Source organism: Watersipora subatra, chromosome 4, assembly GCF_963576615.1.
Source record: "Watersipora subatra chromosome 4, tzWatSuba1.1, whole genome shotgun sequence".
Taxonomy (NCBI): Eukaryota; Metazoa; Bryozoa; class Gymnolaemata; order Cheilostomatida; family Watersiporidae; genus Watersipora; species Watersipora subatra.
In genome coordinates this window covers 20,934,079-20,957,055 of record NC_088711.1, presented here as the reverse complement: position 1 = coordinate 20,957,055, position 22,977 = coordinate 20,934,079, and the positions used below count along the sequence as shown (strand labels likewise).

Sequence of the window (22,977 nt, the reverse complement as noted above, 5' to 3'; positions counted from 1 at the left end):
ATCAGAATAGGAGCGGAATAGGAGCGGAATAGGAGCGGAATAGGATCGGAATAGGAACGGAATAGTAGCAGATTAGGAGCAGAATAGGAGCAGAATAGGAGCAGAGAAGGAGAAGAATAGGAGCAGAATATGAGCAAAATCGGAGCGGAATAGGATCGGAATAGGAACAGAATAGTAGCAGATCAGGAGCAGAATAGGAGCAGAATAGGAGCAGAGGAGAAGAATAGGAGCTGAATACGAGCAAAATCGGAGCGGAATAGGAGCTGAATAGGAGCGGAATAGGATCGGAATAGGAACAGAATAGTAGCAGATTAGGAGCAGAATAGGAGCAGAAAAGGAGCAGAATAGGAGCAGAGAAGGAGAAGAATAGGAGCTGAATACGAGCAAAATCGGAGCGGAATAGGAGCGGAATAGGAACAGAATAGTAGCAGAGTAGGAGCGGAATAGGAGCAGAATAGGAGCGGAATAGGAGCGGAATAGGAGCGGAATAGAGCGGATTAGGAGCGGAATATGAGCAGAATAGTGTCAGAATAGGAGCAAAATAAGAGCAGAATACGAGCAAAATTGGAGCGGAATAGGATCGGAATAGGAGCGGAATAGGAGCGGAATAAGATCGGAATAGGAACGGAATAGTAGCAGATTAGGAGCAGAATAGGAGCAGAATAGGAGCAGAGAAGGAGAAGAATAGAAGCAGAATATGAGCAAAATCGGAGCGGAATAGGATCGGAATAGGAACAGAATAGTAGCAGATCAGGAGCAGAATAGGAGCAGAATAGGAGCAGAGAAGGAGAAGACTAGGAGCTGAATACGAGCAAAATCGGAGCGGAATAGGAGCGGAATAGGAGTGGAATATGAGCAGAATAGTGGCGGAATAGGAGCAAAATAAGAGCAGAATACGAGAAAAATAGGAGCGGAATAGGATCGGAATAGGAGCTGAATAGGATCAGAATAGGAGCGGAATGAGAGCGGAATCAAAGCAGAATAGGAGCAGAATAGGAGAAGAATAGGGGCAGAATAGGAGCAGAATAGGAGAAGAATAGGATCAGAATAGGAGCGGAATGAGAGTGGAATCAAAGCAGAATAGGAGCAGAATAGGAGAAGAATAGGAGCAGAATAGGAGCAGAATAGGAGAAGAATAGGATCAGAATAGGAGCGGAATGAGAGTGGAATCAAAGCAGAATAGGAGCAGAATAGGAGAAGAATAGGAGCGGAATAGGAGCGGAATAGTAGAAGAATAGGAACAGAATAGGATCAGAATAGGAGCGGAATGAGAGCGGAATCAAAGCAGAATAGGAGCAGAATAGGAGAAGAATAGGAGCAGAATAGGAGCAGAATAGGAGAAGAATAGGATCAGAATAGGAGCGGAATGAGAGTGGAATCAAAGCAGAATAGGAGCAGAATAGGAGAAGAATAGGAGCGGAATAGGAGCGGAATAGTAGAAGAATAGGAACAGAATAGGATCAGAATAGGAGCGGAATGAGAGCGGAATCAAAGCAGAATAGGAGCAGAATAGGAGAAGAATAGGAGCGGAATGAGAGCGGAATCAAAGCAGAATAGGAGCAGAATAGGAGAAGAATAGGAGCAGAATAGGAGCAGAATAGGATAAGAATAGGATCAGAATAGGAGCGGAATGAGAGCGGAATCAAAGCAGAATAGGAGCAGAATAGGAGAAGAATAGGAGCAGAATAGGAGCAGAATAGGAGAAGAATAGGATCAGAATAGGAGCGGAATGAGAGCGGAATCAAAGCAGAATAGGAGCAGAATAGGAGCAGAATAGGAGCAGAATAGGAGCAGAATAGTAGAAGAATAGGAGCAGAACACGAGCAAAATAGGAGCAAAATAGGATTGGAATAGGAGCTGAATTGGATCGGAATAGGAGCGGAATAGGACCGGAATACGAGCGGAATAGGAACGGAATAGGAACGGAATAGGAGCGGAATAGGAGCGGAATACGAGCGGAATAGGAGCGGATTAAGAGCGGATTAAGAGCGGATTAGGAGCAGAGCCCAGCCGAGTGAGAGAGAGGAAGAGAGAGGGAGGGAGGGAGGCAGAGAGGGAGGCAGAGAGGGAGGCAGAGAGAAAGAGAGAGGGGAGAGAGAGAGAGGGGGAGAGAGAGAGGCGGAGAGAGAGAAGGGGAGAGTGAGAGGGGGAGAGAGAAAGGGGGAGAGAGAGAGGGGGAGAGAGAGAGGGAGAGAGAAAGAGTCGGAGAGAGAGAGAGGGGGAGAGAGATAGGGGGGGGGAGAGAGAGAGAGAGAGAGAGAGAGAGAGAAAGGCCTTGTTGAAGGGTTTTTGACAATTTGCTTTTCATCATCTTCGTATTCTTATGCGCTCGTCACACCGAACGCCAAATTTGAAATTCGAGGGACATTTTGTTGGTGCCGTGTGGCAAAGGAGTTGCCATAACGAGAAGACAAAAATACCTCGTGTTCCACGACATAAAGCGAAAGAAAACGTCAAACTAGGACATCGTAACCTAGGGGTCCACCGTATTAAGGAAAAAACATAAAATACAGAATAGCATCACTTATTATATAAGTAAACAGCTAATCGTTTAAAGGCAAGGATCCAGTTCGTAACCTAGTTTCCTAACTAGATAAGGCTGCAGTATTGCTAATAGAGTTATCTCTTTAGGACAAAAAAGGACATACCACATTTTATGGCCTTATAGTCACCTGACCATAAATATTATCCAATTGTATCTGATTAATTTGTAGCAAACAATTGTGCTTTATTGCCCATTACCTGAGAAAATCGTCTGATAGGTCAGAATGTCAGAGAAATGTAAATGGAGAGCAGTACTTGGTAGCTACACTCTCTGACTCAACTGCACAAATCATCGCACTCCTTCCCTACTGCACTGTTCATCACATAATGTACAAACAAATAGAATTTATCTGTACAACTATAACTGGTGAACGCTTGACTTCCTTAAAACTAGTGGTTACTTTTAGGCTTTCACAAATGATGAACTTAGCCATTTTCATTAAAACAGCAGCAAGAATGAATTTTAATCTGAATACAGTGGTTTTTAAAAATGCGAGCTGTTATTTTTTCAAAGGGAAACTGTAACACTGACAAACCAAAGAGATTTGGTGAGAGCAGAGGCTACTTGGCCTACGTATAGAGATATATTATGTAAACATTGACCTGTGAATAACTCTAGGAAAAATGAGATTGAAACATTCCAGCATGCTATAAAAGTGAAAAAATATTTAAATGGCTAGAGTCACAGTTGCACTGCCTCCTTTTACCCCTTGTTGATAATGCTTAATCAATCAGCTACAAGGATGCTGCAGCAGCCGGGTCGTAATAAATACTGATTTGGAAAATCCCGACTGCATTACAACGACAATGAAGTTTGCTGAATGCTAATTTGTGCGTACTGTGCCCGCTTGTGCGCACAGTATTTACTATGCACCATGTGGGTGACTCCTTGTATACGGATACATAGTTTATTATGAAAAGCTCATACAAGTAGCGAATACTTCCATAAGTGCACAAGCAGTCACTAGGAGCACACCTTCGACTCACATATTTGTAGGTGCAACTGGATTTATCAGTGCAAGAACAAACTTCAATCAAGTGAGTAACTTACAAATTTGTTTCTACACTCAGCAGCTAGAACACTTTGCCTCAGCCTCAGCCTCTGCCTCTGCCTCAGCCTCAGCCTCAGCCTCAGCCTCTGCCTCTGCCTCAGCCTCTGCCTCAGCCTCAGCCTCAGCCTCAGCCTCAGCCTCTGCCTCTGCCTCTGCCTCTGCCTCAGCCTCAGCCTCAGCCTCAGCCTCAGCCTCAGCCTCTGCCTCTGCCTCTGCCTCTGCCTCTACCTCTGCCTCTGCCTCTGCCTCAGCCTCAGCCTCTGCCTCTGCCTCTGCCTCAGCCTCAGCCTCAGCCTCAGCCTCAGCCTCTGCCTCAGCCTCTGCCTCTGCCTCTGCCTCAGCCTCAGCCTCTGCCTCTGCCTCTGCCTCTGCCTCTGCCTCAGCCTTTGCCTCTGCCTCTGCCTCTGCCTCTGCCTCAGCCTCTGCCTCTGCCTCTGCCTCAGCCTCAGCCTCTGCCTCAGCCTCAGCCTCAGCCTCTGCCTCTGCCTCTGCCTCTGCCTCTGCCTCTGCCTCAGCCTCAGCCTCAACCTCTGCCTCAGCCTCTACCTCTGCCTCTGCCTCAGCCTCAGCCTCAGCCTCTGTCTCTGCCTCTGCCTCTGCCTCAGCCTCAGCCTCAGCCTCAGCCTCAGCCTCTGCCTCAGCCTCTGCCTCTGCCTCTGCCTCAGCCTCAGCCTCTGCCTCTGCCTCTGCCTCTGCCTCTGCCTCAGCCTTTGCCTCTGCCTCTGCCTCTGCCTCTGCCTCAGCCTCTGCCTCTGCCTCTGCCTCAGCCTCAGCCTCTGCCTCAGCCTCAGCCTCAGCCTCTGCCTCTGCCTCAGCCTCTGCCTCTGCCTCTGCCTCTGCCTCAGCCTCAGCCTCTGCCTCTGCCTCTGCCTCAGCCTCAGCCTCTGCCTCTGCCTCTGCCTCTGCCTCAGCCTCAACCTCAGCCTCAGCCTCTGCCTCAGCCTCAGCTTCAGCCTCAGCCTCAGCCTCAGCCTCAGCCTCAGCCTCTGCCTCTGCCTAGGCCTCAGCCTCTGCCTCTGCCTCTGCCTCTGCCTCTGCCTCAGCCTCAGCCTCTGCCTCTGCCTCTGCCTCTGCCTCTGCCTCAGCCTCAACCTCTGCCTCAGCCTCAGCCTCAGCCTCAGCCTCAGCCTCTGCCTCTGCCTCTGCCTCTGCCTCTGCCTCTGCCTCTGCCTCTGCCTCTGCCTCTGCCTCTGCCTCTGCTTCTGCCTCTGCCTCTGCCTCAGCCTTTGCCTCTGCCTCTGCCTTTGCCTCAGCCTCTGCCTCTGCCTCAGCCTCTGCCTCAGCCTCAGCCTCTGCCTCAGCCTCAGCCTCTGCCTCTGCCTCTGCCTCTGCCTCTGCCTCAGCCTCAGCCTCAGCCTCTGCTTCTGCTTCTGCTTCTGCCTCTGCCTCTGCCTCGGCCTCTGCCTCTGCCTCTGCCTCTGCTTCTGCCTCTGCCTCTGCCTCAGCCTTTGCCTCTGCCTCTGCCTTTGCCTCAGCCTCTGCCTCTGCCTCAGCCTCTGCCTCAGCCTCAGCCTCAGCCTCTGCCTCTGCCTCAGCCTCAGCCTCTGCCTCTGCCTCAGCCTCAGCCTCTGCCTCTGCCTCTGCCTCTGCCTCAGCCTCAGCCTCAGCCTCTGCTTCTGCTTCTGCTTCTGCCTCTGCCTCTGCCTCGGCCTCTGCCTCAGCCTCAGCCTCTGCCTCAGCCTCAGCCTCAGCCTCAGCCTCTGCCTCAGCCTCAGCCTCTGCTTCTGCCTCTGCCTCAGCCTCTGCCTCTGCCTCAGCCTCAGCCTCAGCCTCTGCCTCTGCCTCAGTATCAGCCTCAGCCTCAGCCTCAGCCTCAGCCTCAGCCTCTGCCTCTGCCTCTGCCTCTGCCTCAGTCTCTGCCTCTGCCGGAGCCTCAGCCTCAGCCTCAGCCTCTGCTTCTGCCTCTGCCTCAGCCTCAGCCTCCGCCTCAGCCTCAGCCTCTGCCTCTGCCTCTGCCTCAGCCTCTGCCTCTGCCTCTGCCTCAGCCTCAGCCTCAGCCTCTGCTTCTGCTTCTGCCTCTGCCTCTGCCTCGGCCTCTGCCTCAGCTTCAGCCTCTGCCTCAGCCTCAGCCTCTGCCTCAGTCTCAGCCTCTGCTTCTGCCTCTGCCTCAGCCTCAGCCTCCGCCTCAGCCTCAGCCTCTGCCTCTGCCTCAGCCTCTGCCTCTGCCTCAGCCTCGGCCTCGGCCTCGGCCTCTGCCTCTGCCTCTGCCTCTGCCTCTGCCTCAGCCTCTGCCTCAGCCTCTGCCTCTGCCTCTGCCTCTGCCTCTGCCTCTGCCTCTGCCTCTGCCTCTGCCTCTGCCTCTGCCTCTGCCTCTGCCTCTGCCTCTGCCGGAGCCTCAGCCTCAGCCTCAGCCTCTGCTTCTGCCTCTGCCTCAGCCTCAGCCTCCGCCTCAGCCTCAGCCTCTGCCTCTGCCTCAGCCTCTGCCTCAGCCTCTGCCTCTGCCTCTGCCTCTGCCTCTGCCTCTGCCTCAGCCTCTGCCTCAGCCTCTGCCTCTGCCTCAGCCTCAGCCTCTGCCTCTGCCTCTGCCTCAGTCTCTGCCTCTGCCGGAGCCTCAGCCTCAGCCTCAGCCTCTGCTTCTGCCTCTGCCTCAGCCTCAGCCTCCGCCTCAGCCTCAGCCTCTGCCTCTGCCTCTGCCTCTGCCTCTGCCTCTGCCTCAGCCTCAGCCTCAGCCTCTGCTTCTGCTTCTGCCTCTGCCTCTGCCTCGGCCTCTGCCTCAGCTTCAGCCTCTGCCTCAGCCTCAGCCTCTGCCTCAGTCTCAGCCTCTGCTTCTGCCTCTGCCTCAGCCTCAGCCTCCGCCTCAGCCTCAGCCTCTGCCTCTGCCTCAGCCTCTGCCTCTGCCTCGGCCTCGGCCTCTGCCTCTGCCTCTGCCTCTGCCTCAGCCTCTGCCTCAGCCTCAGCCTCTGCCTCTGCCTCAGCCTCAGCCTCTGCCTCTGCCTCTGCCTCAGTTTCTGCCTCTGCCGGAGCCTCAGCCTCAGCCTCAGCCTCTGCTTCTGCCTCTGCCTCAGCCTCAGCCTCCGCCTCAGCCTCAGCCTCTGCCTCTGCCTCAGCCTCTGCCTCTGCCTCTGCCTCAGCCTCAGCCTCAGCCTCAGCCTCTGCTTCTGCTTCTGCCTCTGCCTCTGCCTCGGCCTCTGCCTCAGCTTCAGCCTCTGCCTCAGCCTCAGCCTCTGCCTCAGTCTCAGCCTCTGCTTCTGCCTCTGCCTCAGCCTCAGCCTCAGCCTCCGCCTCAGCCTCAGCCTCTGCCTCTGCCTCTGCCTCAGCCTCTGCCTCTGCCTCGGCCTCGGCCTCGGCCTCGGCCTCTGCCTCTGCCTCTGCCTCTGCCTCAGCCTCTGCCTCAGCCTCTGCCTCTGCCTCTGCCTCTGCCTCTGCCTCTGCCTCAGCCTCAGCCTCAGCCTCTGCCTCAGCCTCTGCCTCTGCCTCTGCCTCTGCCTCTGCCTCTGCCTCTGCCTCAGCCTCAGCCTGAGCCTGAGCCTCTGCCTCTGCCTCTGCCTCTGCCTCTGCCTCTGCCTCTGCCTCAGCCTCTGCCTCTGCCTCTGCCTCTGCCTCTGCCTCTGCCTCAGCCTCTGCCTCAGCCTCAGCCTCAGCCTCTGCCTCTGCCTCTGCCTCTGCCTCTGCCTCTGCCTCTGCCTCTGCCTCTGCCTCTGCCTCTGCCTCTGCCTCTGCCTCTGCCTCTGCCTCTGCCTCTGCCTCTGCCTCTGCCTCTGCCTCTGCCTCTGCCTCTGCCTCTGCCTCTGCCTCTGCCTCTGCCTCTGCCTCTGCCTCTGCCTCTGCCTCTGCCTCTGCCTCTGCCTCTGCCTCTGCCTCTGCCTCTGCCTCTGCCTTTGCCTCTGCCTCTGCCTCTGCCTCTGCCTCTGCCTCTGCCTCTGCCTCTGCCTCTGCCTCTGCCTCTGCCTCTGCCTCTGCCTCTGCCTCTGCCTCTGCCTCTGCCTCTGCCTCTGCCTCTGCCTCTGCCTCTGCCTCTGCCTCTGCCTCTGCCTCTGCCTCTGCCTCTGCCTCTGCCTCTGCCTCTGCCTCTGCCTCTGCCTCTGCCTCTGCCTCTGCCTCTGCCTCTGCCTCTGCCTCTGCCTCTGCCTCTGCCTCTGCCTCTGCCTCTGCCTCTGCCTCTGCCTCTGCCTCTGCCTCTGCCTCTGCCTCAGCCTCAGCCTCAGCCTTTGCATCTGCCTCTGCCTCTGCCTCTGCCTCAGCCTCAGCCTCTGCCTCAGCCTCAGCCTCAGCCTCAGCCTCAGCCTCAGCCTCTGCCTCTGCCTCTGCCTCTGCCTGAGGTTCAGAGATTAAATCTTCTGCTTTATGAATTCTCTATTCTATGATTTTGATAGCTATAGCTGGACAAGCATACTCACATATACACATACATACATACACACAAACTTTGAAAACTATGAAAAATGAGGTTGCAACATTCCACAAATGTAGCATGATATAAAAGCGAGAAAAATATTTAAAAGGCTAAAGAGTGACAGCTGCACTGCCTTCTTTTACCCGTCAATTATGCTTAATCAACGAGCTTCTAGGATGCTGCAGCAGCCGGGTCAGAATACATACTGATTTGGAAAATCCCGACTGCATTACACCGACAATGAAGTTTGCTGAATGCTAATTTGTGCGTACTGTGCCCGCTTGTGCGCACAGTATTTACTATGCACCATGTGGGTGACTCCTAGTATACGCATACATAGTTTATTATGAAAAGCTCATACAAGTAGCGAATACTTCCATAAGTGCAAAAGCGTCCACTAGGAGCACACCTTCGACTCACATATTTGTAGGTGCAACTGGATGATCAGTGCAAGAACAAACTTCAACCAAGTGAGTAACTTTCAAATTTTTTTCTCCACTCCGCAGTTGACCTCTACCTATGGCCTGTGGAACTGTTACCTATAGCCTGTGGAACTTCAGCTTGGCTCCATACTAATAGAGGATAATAAAAACTAGAGACATGCCAGAGAGTGACAGAATACAGCAAGTGTGTGACGACTCTAACAGTGATGAAGAGATAACTGAGGTAGTTAATACCACACACAGGAGAAATCAAATACATGTAAGTTATGTTATATCTATTATTAGAGTTATCATGATAGTGGAGTTATTAGCACTTATTGGTTCAGTTAGACCTCCATATATCCAGTTAAAGAGACTAGTATTATTTCTGCTAGAACTATATACACGTAATTAATATGATTAACATGTAAAACTAAAGTATATCATGCATCTTACATGTATAGCCGTAGTAGGAACTTGCAACTAATAACTCATACAGCTTTCTGAAGTCACCTGAATGCTTGTCTCTCTAACTTACTCTATCAATGCAGGTACAAGTCACTCACCGACATGACGACAACCAGCAGCAACCTACAGACTACGATAGCGATGAAGATGATCGATTGCAATAAAGTACTCTCATTCTTTGCAGCGCAGATGATACTAATATTGGATAACACTACAGACAACCATGGCAGACAACCAAGACTAAAGTGAAAGCATGACACCCATATATACAGACAAGGAAGAAGGGCAATTCATTGAAGTTTAACATCACGACTCGCAAAATATAAGTGATGGATATTTATAAGAATGAACATTTATTCTTGAAGAGACAACTCCAAAAATGAAAACATTTCAATGAAAAACACAACTCCAAATAAAAACGGGACTTTAAAAAAACTTGGTAAAGAGCCAACTCCTAATAATAGCCGTCATCAGAATAACTAATAATAAAATATACTGAAATTTTACATAAGAACAGCCCTTTAGACAACCTAAACAGGTTCTCTTAAGGCTTAAGAGAACCTGTTTAGGTTGTCTAAAGGGCCATCATTAGCTTAAGACTTAAGCTAATGATGGCCACAAACAGTATGAAGTCATCTCAGTATTCCAACAATGAAATATATTCCAGTGTTTCTCATAATCATAAGGGCTGCTTTTACTTGTCACCTACTGTGATAAAACTTATCAAATTCTATTTACTTGTTCTATATTTTATTATCATTCTTAGTTAATTATCAACACAATCATACAAGTATTCACTGCATTTTATTTTATTTTAGTTATTAAAATTTCATGAATCTATTTTTACACATGACAGACTAAAATTTATAATTTCAGCAATCTTTCTGCCTGGTTTGCATACATCTCTTGAGACAAAGCATGACATGCTGAGGATCATGAAAAAACACATAAATTGTGACAATGAGGAGAAAATCCTAAACACAGCTTACGACATCATGCTATAAGATTGTGTCACTTCTGTTTGTGTTGGCATGAGTGCTATAATCACTTGTACTCATGTAAAGAGATACACAAATCATACACTTATAATTTGTTTCTACCTCTACTTATGAATTCAATAAAGGTATTTATTAACACTCTTCATAGAATTTCATTTATGTATCACCACAAGCACGTTCAAAACTCATCACTAAGGACAACTATTATAATTAGAAAGTAAGATATTGTGAAATTTCATATAACCTAGGACAGCCAACAGCGCTTAATCAATAATACTGATATTAGCTAATGATTAGAGTAAATCCATTAAATATGAAAAATTTAACCATCTCTGGACACAAGCCAAACCTATGTGATATGATAAACTTCAGAGAGGTAGATAAATATCAGATGCTTTCACTGTGAAAGACAGGAGAATACTGGTGAGGTGACTGCAGTTGTTTTGTTTCAATTAACTTACAGTATATTAACTGTTAATATACAGTAGAATTACTAGCGTTAGTTCATCTCATGTTCAATATATCAATAATAAAATTCAATGAGCATCATAAACTAGAACTATATGCATTATATATACTATTGCATGCAGGAAAACACATATAATGGAGCTATAGAAACTATTTATAGCCGTAGATTTACAGCGACAACAATTAGTCATTCGTAAATACTTACATTAACTATTCGCTGCTGATCATTAATTTAAACGTTCCGATTACAATCAATACTATAATTATATAATAAATTGATATGAATAGAAATTACAACATAATTGAATAGGATTTGTAAAGTGTTCTATATCAACATATATCTTTCAATAACTCATTCATTCAAGGACCCCTCCAAGGATTCATCCTCCAATTGTTTTAGGGTAGCCTTGCACCAGTGTTTAGCAATGACTATGTTAAAAAATGATGCTTCTTTAAAAAAACAGAAATATTAAAAAATAAAAATAAAAATCATTAATTATAAGCTATAGTGGACCCTGCTATACAACATTAATTTATTCCAGTGTTGGCATCTCAAGGCAAAAATGTCATGTAGAGGGGTATAGAAACCCATAGTAATTATCTAATGCAAACACCCTTTTGTAAAAAGACATCAAAATCTTTTTCATACATACTGTACATAATTATTAAATATTAGTAACAAGACGGTATAGTAACCTTAGTAACTATTGTTAAGTTCTAATTAACTTGGTAACTCTAGCTAGGTTGCCATGGGAACCATTTTCTTACTTCTTCCTTTAACACCGTTATCAATCTTAGGACCAATGGCTAATTAAAGTTATATATATAGTTTTAAAGTTATATACTTATTATGAACATCAGTTGATACTAAATATAGTATTAAATGCTAAAATACACAATAAATTTTCACTTTCGCTTAATTTTCTCTAATTTTTGTTTCACTCCTGCAATATCAAGCACTTACGAAACGAAAAGAATGATGAACTGAGAGGGAGAAAGAGCAAGCATCATATCTATTTCAGGCATTGTGGGAGGGATTTCGGCGGCTAGCATATTGTCATCTTTGTGATTCCAACGTATTCAGCACACCAACCTCAAAATTTGAATTTCGAGAGGCACTTTGTTAAGAAATGCCGTGACGAAGGGACAAAAATACATTGTGTTCTACATCATAAGGCAAAAGAAAACATAAAACTGGGACATCGCAACTCGAGGGTACACTGTATTGAGGAAAAAACATAAAATGCAGAATAACATCACCATTTATATAGGTAAACAGCTAATCATTTACACAAGGTTCATTTTGTAACCTGGTTTCCTAACTAGATAAGGCTGTAGTATCAGAGCTAATAGAGTTATCTCTGTTGAACAAACAAACAACATTCTAGGGCCTATGTCACCTGACCATAGATACAATTCAATTGTAGCTGTTTGGACAAAAGAGAACAAATGTATTTGATTGGTCAATACCTGAGAGACGAATTTGATTGGCCAGAATTTCAGAGAAATGTAAACGGAGAGCTGTTATGCATTTAAAAAAGTACAAGTAGACTGCTTCAAAAATATGTTCTTTATGAGTCCATACCAGAGAAGTTTATTGTACTGTATTTAATAACTGTGATGATGCTGTCACAAAACTAAATGCAGCATGGAGTAAACTACTAAGTGACTATATATGTTTAGTCTGTGCAAAGATATAACGTGTAGACAGGTTTTAACTTAGGGGAGATAGTTACACCCTTTTACTCAACTCCACTCTTTTCCGTGATGTTTACTTTTAAGTAAGATATTGTGATATTACATATTACCTATGACAGCCAAGGGAGCCTAATCAATAGTAATGATGTTAGCTAATGGTCTGAGTAAACTTATGTAATATGGAAACTTGAACCATCTCTAGACATGGGAAACCAATAGAGAGGTAGCAATGGAATAAACATTTATAGGGTTGCTTACCTTAGTATGTAGTATCAGGAATAAATAGCCTAAAGCCTGTGCTTTATAGTAAGATCTCTGTAATAGGTCCATTCACACCCTTTCTGGCTTACGAGGGGTTACCAAGGCTTTGTCAAAATCAATTTACAAGTTTAAGTCCCACCAGATGTTCTTTAATAAGCAGATGACAGAGCAAGTAAACAGAAGTCTTGCTCTGAGACTTTCTTAACTTTTGCTAAACAGTAACTGCAGTCAACATATTAGTTACCTGAGTAACCGTAACTGCTGTCTGTAATATCAGAGGTTGGCAGCACACAGTATCCAATGTGATGGCTTTAGAAATGAGAAAATAATTGAGGTAAGGAACAGCATGATGATTCAAGGTAATAGAATTATCAGTATGTTTACCTTATTTTAGCATTTTTCTTCTTTCTTACTATTTCTCTTATTGATATATTTTGTGACAGATTTAGAGTAATTATGTATTTCTGTATTTATGTACTTGAGGGGGAAGAGGAACTTGACAGAAGTAGTCACCATGACAGTCAAGATGGTGATGTGAACAATAGCCTTAGTGTGGCTGGTGCAGGATCAGCAGAGAGGACAGTATAGATGCTGTCAGAGAAGAAATGTCAGAAGTAGAGAATACATATGAACAGGTTACTGAGTTGTAGGTATGACTAGATGTCAAACATTATCATCCATTTACAATGTTCTTTTATATTATGTTATATTTTATATAGAGTTTCTCTCACCTTCATATGCATATTTATATAAACGATTTTGCTATGCACAGTGCAATACAACTATTCCAAAACTAGTTTAACAAATTATAAGATCAGTAAGAAATGATAAAAAAATTTATATATAGGGTATATATAAATAAAATATAAAGATAATATATTTTGTAAGGTAAACTGGTGAAATTACACATACATTGTAATTTTGTAATTTAATATTTTTATGTATAGTACAAACCAATAAAGTTAGAGAGTTCACTATCCATAACATAATATGTTTACCATGTGACATGGCCACTATGTGACTTGTCACATGACAAGTCCCATGTTGGTCATGTCTCTTGTTATTTTTATATAGGTTTTTTTTAAGTTTATTTAAACTCATAAGAAGTGATGTTAATTTTACTGTCTTCTTACTTGAGTGAATTGCTAAATTATTAGTTGCCTCCTCTTTTCAGCTGTGCTGGTTTCAGGTTAGACAACTTTCACATTAATAGCTTGTGAGGAGAAAAACTTCAATGTCTCGCTTTTAATGAACTAATCGGGACAAAAAGTCATTAAGCTCGTATGTCGAGGTATGCCTGTATCTGTCATCTCATTTCTAACTCATTTTATAGTTTAGTCAAACATGGACTTATCTTTCATCTCATTTCCGCATAAGTGGGCGAAACTACTGAAGATAATGAGCTCATAAAAAACTACATAATGCCTATAATGAGAATGGTAGCTCTATTAATAGCACTAGTATTTTTAGGTTTGTACTTATACAGACACACTTGATCTGCCACAGACTGTAAACAGTTGTTACGCTTCACTAATGAAAATAGGTAATCACATACCTAGATAGGCATGAGTCATTGGAAAATCCAGGATTCCATTCAAACTATTATTAGCTTGACCGCTTGATGCTTGACTGCTTTTGATGTTTGACCATTGCTTGAGCCCTTTATTTTTTGCTTACTGTTTAGGCTTTAGTGACCCAAGGTTACTTCCTCTATTAGTCTGCAGCCAGAAACTGACTGAGTTTAGAGTCAACTAAGAGTTTGGCTATGGTTGTATATCATGACTTGAGCAAATTGTAAATATACCTTTTGAGCTTAAATTAAATTCTTCAGGACTACCCACTCTATTGAAGAGTTGTCCATTAATCAGTATTGTTTTCTTTACAATACATAAAATGATACAATTGTTGTCTAAAATATGTAAATAGAACTTACGACAATGTCAAACTATCAGATTATCGTTGGCTAATGAATAGATGTCATATATATAAATATTCAAATTATATAAGCCCATGATATGTACCAATACACATTCTAATATTGATGATGAGTAAAGTACCAATATAAAATGTCATGTGACCAACAGCGACAGCATGAGCAGCACTGGATGAGTCAAAAGAGAGAACGCTATAAATTGTACCAGTGTATCTATAATATTTATTATATTCAATAAGACTTCCTTTCACAATACACAATTACAGAACTCTAAAAGATAATATTCTACTATACAGCAGCAGGTAAACATCTGAATATACAAATAAGTTTGTCTGATTGAATGTCAGCAGTTGTTCACCTCTATAGTTTGTGCTGAGCTTTGAAATCTCTTGTAAATTCTGATACTTTCCCGAACGATTTATGTGCACACTGTATGTTGATTTTACACTTAGATTAAAGTTTATCAGGCGATTTGAAATGGTAACATCAATTAAAAGTTTAATTCCATTGTTTGTCCGTGTCTACTAAAGACTTGCAGGGTTATTTATCTCTGAAACTTCATAGAGTGAATTGCAGTTAATCCTTAGAGAAGGTCCTGTCTTCTATCTCTGAGTACTGATTAAAAATGGAAACTAACTAGTAGTATACAGCCATTATATATTACAAGTTTGTCACTGGTTGCTATAACAGAAGCCAGACTTTGATGGAAGCAGAAAAGAAACAACTTAAAGTCAAAATACTCTGGTACGACTCAATCAATCAACATTCAATCAGAACAGACACAACAACTGATTATCATAAGAATGTATATGCTCAGTCGCCTAAATATGTTGATTGGTTATGTCATGGAATTTCCCTTATGATAAGCCTGTGCTTTGTTCTAGAACCTTTTTACATAGGACACGTCATTCAGGCCCCCTAATTCATTAAGGATTTTAAGGCTATGATGTCATTGTAGTCTGTTCTTTTTGTTAGGATCCATAACGATGGACATGCCATCAACCCTCTCTTCCCTGCGGTTTATGAGGAATTGTATGGCTATATGATAGTCTCCACTACAACTATGAATTAGAGAAAGTACTCTGAAAGCTACAGCGCAAGTGAACCAACTTAATTTAATCGCTACCTGTGTAACTTTAACTGTTGTCAGTAATACCAGAGGTTGGCAGCGCACAGTATCCAATAGATGACTCTAATATTGAGGAAAGATTGGAGGTAAGGAGCAGCCTCAGGATTTAAGGTAATAGAATTAACATCAAGTTCACCCTATGTTAGTATTACTCTTCTTTCTTACTCTTTCTCTTATTAATATCTTTTGTGACAGATTTAGAGTAGTTCTGTATTTCCTATGAGTAGGAGGTATTTTATGGGTACAAATTCGGTGTCTGAATTCTATAATTAAATGATAATCAGAATTATATGATACTATTGGTACAATAGTATCATACAATACAATATATTAGTATGTAAGTATTATAGTCATGGGTTGTCTATGGAGTACGTACTAGCACATAGCAAAAAACACTGGTTAATCCCAACGATATTATATAGTAAATGCTAGTTAATTTCTAATACTACCCTACAGGATGAATTCATTCGTGGAGTTATATTTCGCGAAAGTTGTCTTTTCATGCATATTCGCGGATGAATTTATTCGCGGCAGAAAATTGCCACTCTCTAGGAAAAGTTAACTCTATTGCGGCCAGTAATAAATATTCCTACGCATGCGCACACCGCGTGTTCCGGTTTATATTTAGCTTACAACTTCTAGGCGATCATGCTATTCTACGGTAAACAATTTTTGCTGCGTCCAGAGGTTTTCACGAATATTTATCGCTTTGGAGGCCTTTGATAAGCCAACAACTTGTGGTAAGTAATGAGTTTTTTACATGTACTAAATTAGTTGAATTTTATTTTGGTTCTTCGGTAAAACGCAATACTAATTTTTTCCATCCATACTGCTTCATTATTTGTTTTAGTGTGAGAGAGATTTTTCATCATACACCGAAGAACAATGATTGCAAGGGTGGTAGATGTCATTCTTAGAAGATCACCAATCATTCAGGGAGGTCTGGAAATTGAGGTTGAAGTGACCGCAGCTACTTACGAGAAGAATATATCTTTTTTTTTAAAGGAACAAAAACGCCTTTACGAGCACAAATCTTTGGCCAACCGGCAGAACTTTGCAATAGTAAGCCACGAGGAGAGTTCTGATGATAACTTCCTTTCCAGCCATGTAGTAGCGAAAGAATCTCCTTCAACACCTACCCAAGACGGTGACAGCGACAAAGCTGCTATTGCCAAAATAACTAGACAGAAAGCATCATTACACGCTAGTATTCACATATCAAGAGTACCAGTTTAATGTTATTGCTAGACAACCGCCATATGGACTAAACTGTTTATATTTATTCCATTCATCGTTTGTAAAATTTTATTTGTATTTGAAACATTTTATTTGTACACTCAAGTTTGTAATAAATTATAATACATCTATACATGAAATAAAATATATAATTTAATCATGTTTGCTACAGCGATATCAAGGAGTTGTTGTCGATGAAGGGGGTCTAGGTTGACTGGTTGCCTCTCTGCAAAAATATTCCTGCCTTGATGAATATTATTACTACTTGTCTCTAGTTTTCGTAGTCAACCTGCAGTAAACACAAAAAAGAAAAAAATATTAACGAGTGTTGAGGAAGTACAAAAACAATAGCTGAAGTATTTGATGAAAGCGATCAGTTTTTAAACAAAAGAATTAACTAATGCAGTTGATTATGGAAAAACGTATCTGCACTGCAAATCAAATACATACCATAATGTCCAGATCAGAATCATGATCGTCCTTGACTTCGGTATTAGAGATTGATGGAGTTGATTCTAATGTAAAAAGACTAGGAGAGCTTTTTTGCTATGCTGAAGCCATGCCGAATAACTTGTAAAAACTTTGAATAATTTTGTATAAAGTTTGACGCAATGGCAATAAAGCTCGAAGCCTGGCGATGATTTTAATGAAGTTTTGGAACTCGGCTACGTTTAGTACTTCTGCCTCGCGGCTATTTTCGCGATGACGCCATTCTGCATATCTTGTGACAACCTCGAATAATTTTGTAAATCAATGTGATGCATTGCCAATGGTGTTAGCTCAAAGCTCAGACAATGATTTTAAAAATGTTTTGGAACTCAATTACGTTTAGTATTTACATTAAAAACTAGGCTAGCGACTAGTTTTCAGTTTGATGCAGTAGTTATTCTCTCTTGTGATTAAAAATGGAACTAATTATTCACTGAATTTAATAATTCGTGGGATTGACTGTTCGCGAAATCGCGAATTTTTATGACCAACGAATATTTTCATCCTGTAGGGTATCTGGTCAGATTGCTGACTGAGGAACTAAGGTAACCATCTATTAGATGTTGTTTCCTGTAACAGCTCACTGCTGTCAGAGTTATACAATAGAGTCAACCACTAGCACGGTATAAGAGTCATCATGACTTCATCTACTCACAGAATATATCAGTACTATCAGTATAGGTTAGACTGAGATGGTTAAATGTGTGCACCTTCAGTGATAAAACACACTATCTACAGTATGTTGGGTTTAAATATCCTTGTACTAAAGTCTAAATTTCATGATTACCAGAGGAAAAGGATGTCTGCGTGAGCTCATTTAATGTAATAATCTAATTTTATTGATTAGTATTAGATTCCTTGGATAAAAGAAATCATCTTCTATAAGTTTAAAATAGTACAATAACTTTTGGCATGTAACTTATGGAGCCAATAGACATCGAGTATAAATATTATAAATAATCACATGATTGATCACCTGACTGCTATGAAACTTGTTACTGGTTGATTAACTCTGGAGGCTATTTGGAATTCACAAAAATATGTTAGTTTTAACATGTTTGTATCTTCTTCCTAGACTCAGCTATCATTTGTCTTATCTCATTCAATTTTGGCACAGACAACTCCCATTTATGAAAAAATTGAGAGTACAGTAAATACCTTTGTTCATTGAGTTTATAGATGAAACAACTAAAACAATCTAGTTGAGTATTTATGATCATTCTATATTTATGAAGTTTTCCCAATTATGTAAGACTCAGTCTCACTCTGCATATAAGCCTGGGCCTACCTCACGAGAGGTAACAGTAACTGGTTAGAAAGTGGAAAACAACTCCAGATATGGAAGAATATATCAGCCAAGATTAAAAGAGACAAAATATATTCTGTAGACATATATCACAAAGTGAACATGTCTCATTGTCTCAAAATTTTTAAACTATTTGTCGGACTGACAAAGATTGACCAATCACTGTTCAAAGACTTTGAGATATAAAAGAAATCATTTTACCTCAAACAAACATTATTATTTCATTCAAACCATACCAGATTGTTGCCTCAATAATCTTATGATTTATGGAAAAGATTTATGGCAAAAATCCTACTTAAGAATTTTACACAAAACTATAATTGTTGACATTTAATCTCTGCTGTATTAAAAAACAACAGATCTGCGACATCTGAACTGTATGATAACTTAAGCTGATAAACAATATCTCTAATAGATCACTGATAAATCTTTGAAAAGACGATTAACAGGAGAGACAACCACAGTTTCTCTTTTCAGGTACTATCGTAAATGTTATATTAGCTTTATTTGAGATGGTTATTTTTTATTGCGGAGTTGAGGAGTTGAATAGCTTACCTCATTTACTCTCTGAATGCAGGAATAGACAGTCCCAGATAAAAAGTTTCACAGTAAGAATTATAAATATTTTAAAGCTAATAACATAATCTTGACATATTTGAGTCTAACCGTACTCTGATCTTTAATTATCAAGTTTACTAGTTCCTGAGTATTTGATAAGAGAACTTGTGTTGGCTGAGGTGATTGTGAATCCATTATTTCATTTATTTGTACATCAGATTTTCAATCAATAATACATTCCTACATGTATGTATGTATAACTTTTTATAGGCATCGGTAATCATCATCAATATTATGTTATTCCATTACATGCCAGAAAAGTAAAAAGATGAGGGATAGTTGTTAGCATGAGAAAGGTTGGCTCTCTTATATATACAGCCAAACATGGATAACTCGAACTTCACGGGACCGAGCGAAAGTGTTCAAGTTATCAGAGCGTTCAAGTTATCAGAGCACTGTCACAAGTCCATGTATTTATTTATTTATTAGAAGATACATGCACATATACAAACTATAATAGAAATCAAAAGCATAAATGGCTTGTTTCAAATTAAATGCTTCCAATGTAAAGTTTAAAACTTTTTTATCAAAAAGTATAAAAGATTTTTCTATCACTTGATATTGTTTTGTTGTTTGAGGTGATGTTATTGCCAGAATGTTTTTTAGATTAAATTTGGCAAAACTTGATCGTTGTTGCAATGCTCAGAAGAAAAGACATATTTTTCTTTTGAGCGTTTTAGCCGAGATCAATTTTGCCGATTTTTCTTGAAGTTTATGCGAAGGTCACCTCACTTTTCCATGCTTCCGAAAGGTGATCGCTAAGCGGATGTAAAAATCAAAATTCATCAAACCTTTAGAAAAGTCGTTGACAAAAATATTTTGCCGATGGTGGTAATAACGACGCTTATGATTTACGAAAAGTTGAAGTTTACCTCTATGACTTGGAATAAAGTGATTTTCTAAAGCGATAAACAACCGTCTCGGTAGCCGTTGGGCAAAAAACTGTTTGAGTTAACAGAGTTGAGGTCGAGTTATCTATAGCAATTTATCATTACATGGGAATGGACCAAAGAAACCGTTCGAGTTAACCATGTGTTTGAGCTATCCGAGGGCGAGTTATCCATGTTTGACTGTATTTGAGTGTTGACAATTCCGTACGCTGTGAGAGATCATCGGGTGTATTAACTATGTGTACAAATATTCTCTAACTTGGCAAGGTGGCTGGGTGGTGTAGTTGTTAGTGTGCTCAGGTACAAAACAGAATATCTAAGATGAATCCTTGTGTGAGGTATTTTCTGTTTTAGCACGTGACATTGGACGGGTGAACATGGCTCTTATTGTACCCATAGTAATGATTTTCAGTAACAAAAGTGGTTTTGGATTTTAGTAAAGATTCACTGATAAAAGTTGAGTAGAAGAAAAAGTTTATTAAATTATTTCTAATGATGCTATTGGCTTTATTTGCAAAAACAGATTTGATTAAAGTACTGTTTGATATTTCCAACTCAAAAATTTAAAACTGTACAATAAGTTTAGATTCAAAAATGGCAAAGTTCCACTTCATGTTAACATCATAGTTAAAATGAAAGGGTGGTACATTTAGGATATACAGCATCGCTGGTAATTTAGAATGATAAACAGTATGTAGAAACATTTAGTATGACATTTGACCTTTACATTCAGTTTTGTCCATCATTTCAATTTGAATAGTTTCCTTGACCTATTCAACATCTTCGAACTCTTTAATTGGAGGTAATGAAGGCACAAACCTTTCAGCTTGTGGAAAAGATGGAAACTCTACTTGATGCAAGAGAAGTTGTCTTGTGAAAATTCTAATCTCCTTTTTCTTATCATAACTGTATTTAAATACCATAAAAATACTAAGTCATTGTCACAACTGTACAAGCTGTATTAGCTATGTGAAAGTAAAAAGGAGTTATCCTCACTTTGTTGTAATAAGGTAACTTTTACTGGTTAATTAAAACCTATCATTTCGTTGTTATTTGACCAAAATACTATCAATTGCTTCACCCAACAGTAAACATTTTTTCTTTCATATAACAGATATTAATATTGTACAGCATGGTGTTCCTTTGATATGATGTCGTGGAAATGATGTCATAGAGAAGGTCAGCCTACACTGGCTACTGATATGTATGCAGCTGCTTTTTCTGATTTTTGTGTAATAGTTACATTTTCAGTAAGTTTAGACATTTAGTTTAATGTAATTTAAGTTACACAGAACAAGCCTAAGTAAACTACGATCATTTTCAGCATCACATTCAGCAGAACATAACTAGTGTTACGCCCAAACCGCTGACATATTTAATCAGATAATTATAAGCTAATATAAACTTTCTGTTTGATGACATCATCAATGTAGTGAATGATAGATCTATAAAGCAACATGCCTTATTCTATCACAGCTGTTACATGAGTGTTTAATGTTATAGAAAGTTATTTATTGTTCTTTGCTTCTGAGTAGTAAGTTGCAAACTAATTGTTTTTGAAAAAAAACAAAAAGAAATATTTCAATATTAGCCTCATTCCTATAAGATACACACAGTGTATCTAGTAGGTGTATCTTGGTAGCTAGACCATTATGAAATAAAGTCTTATCAAAGAACTCAGGCTATCTCAGAAATATCTACTAACATATTCAAACAGTGGAAGCCCCATGTAATGCTCTACTCACCTCAGTACGAGTATTATGGGAGAGCAGACAACTCTGAATAGAATAAGTTGCCTCATACTGGCAACCATAGTGTTAACAGAGGAAGGCATGAATAATGCAAAAAGGAAAATACAGAAGAAAATGTTTGCCAGAGCTATGAATGAGCACATTTTGCTTGTCGCCTGCTAGAATCTCAAGTGAGTTTGATTGTTGGCACAAAGTCATTTTGTCAGATTCGATTGTTGAACAATTCAAGTTCGTGTTTTATGTACTCCAGCTTTCGGTGTTGTAGCTAATAATATGTTTTACTGTATACTACTAATATATAGTTTTTAATGTTGGTTAGGACATCAGTATCTAAAATAATGAAAGCAGTTATTCAAATCTGGATATAGTGTACAGCAGTGGTTCCCAATTACCTTGGAGCCATGGACCCCCCTGAGCTCCTTATCTAAAAGTCACGGACCTCTTTATAAACATCAAAATATATGGTGTTTATAACAATGTATTGTAAATTGGTGTACATTATAAATTAGAATAATATAAGAGTCAATAGATTTGACATGTTTCTATTTATTTACTTATATAAAGCAATGCTATACTAAATTGCTTTGACTTTTAATTTTCAGTAGTCAGGTTGTTAGTGGGATGGATTGTACTGTTGGCTAAAGCACTCAGTATTTAAAATTATAAAAGCAGTTATTCAAATTTGGATATGGTGTACAGGAATATGCCATGTTACATAGACTGATTTACACTATCTATTAATTGTTTAAAAGAACACAAGTAAATGGTTTTATAGCTATTTTATGTCAGTCTTGCATGAGCAAAAGTATATTTCATGTCTTTAAGCACATCAATTTCATCAGTGATTTTATCATATGTTTCAGTACTTCAGAGTCTTCGCTTTCGAATGAGCCTATATTCAATACACAAAGAATAATAGAGCTATGAAAAACAGGGTGTCAAAAGCATGTACTGCAATAAAAAACACTTGGTTGTAGTTCCCACAATGTGATGTCATAATTAGCATTTAGCCTTTCGCTGCTATTGAGACTGCACTTTTCTGTGACAATCGGTTCTCTTAAACCAAGAGAGTGCTAATAATAAACTAGGATTCTAAATAATCAACAATGCCTAGGGATCGTGCTAACGCCTGACCAATATAAACACATGTTCTGGGTTAATAGATTTCGGGTGACTGTTAGAGTTTGCTTTTTTCATCCTTAATTGTAGTATGTAGTATTATTATCTGAACAATTCGTATAGCTTTCCATGTTGCTTTCTAAATATGATTATGCTACAATGAATATACTGTCGTTGATAAAGGTAATGAAACCACATCTACTAAATTGTGACCTGCAGTGGCATGGCCCTAGGACTATATGTTAATTGCACTCTCGCAAGA

The 22,977-nt window shown here is 41.1% G+C and overlaps 2 protein-coding genes across 2 annotated transcripts in view; one reads left to right on the top strand and one right to left on the bottom strand.

Annotated features, from left to right (window-relative positions):
- The window catches only part of LOC137392718 (uncharacterized), a 329,168-nt gene that overhangs the window by 285,407 nt on the left and 20,784 nt on the right, over nt 1–22,977 (top strand). The window lies entirely within an intron of this gene.
- Nucleotides 2–8,923, bottom strand: LOC137394028 (serine-aspartate repeat-containing protein I-like). Its single transcript, XM_068080744.1, has 11 exons — nt 8,918–8,923; nt 7,791–7,850; nt 6,993–7,130; nt 6,057–6,950; nt 5,379–5,852; nt 5,127–5,294; nt 4,875–5,042; nt 4,611–4,790; nt 4,041–4,214; nt 3,596–3,700; nt 2–373 (listed from the first exon to the last, which is right to left on the bottom strand). The coding sequence occupies exons 1-11, from the start codon at nt 8,921–8,923 to the stop codon at nt 2–4; spliced, it is 2,739 nt and encodes a 912-aa protein (XP_067936845.1).

Coding starts and splice junctions, on each gene's coding strand:
- LOC137394028 (XM_068080744.1), bottom strand. Junction 7,131..7,790: donor AGGCTGAGGCTGAGGCTGAG/GCAGAGGCTGAG, acceptor GCAGAGGCAGAG/GCAGAGGCAGAGGCAGAGGC. Junction 3,701..4,040: donor AGGCTGAGGCAGAGGCTGAG/GCTGAGGCAGAG, acceptor AGGCTGAGGCAG/AGGCTGAGGCAGAGGCAGAG.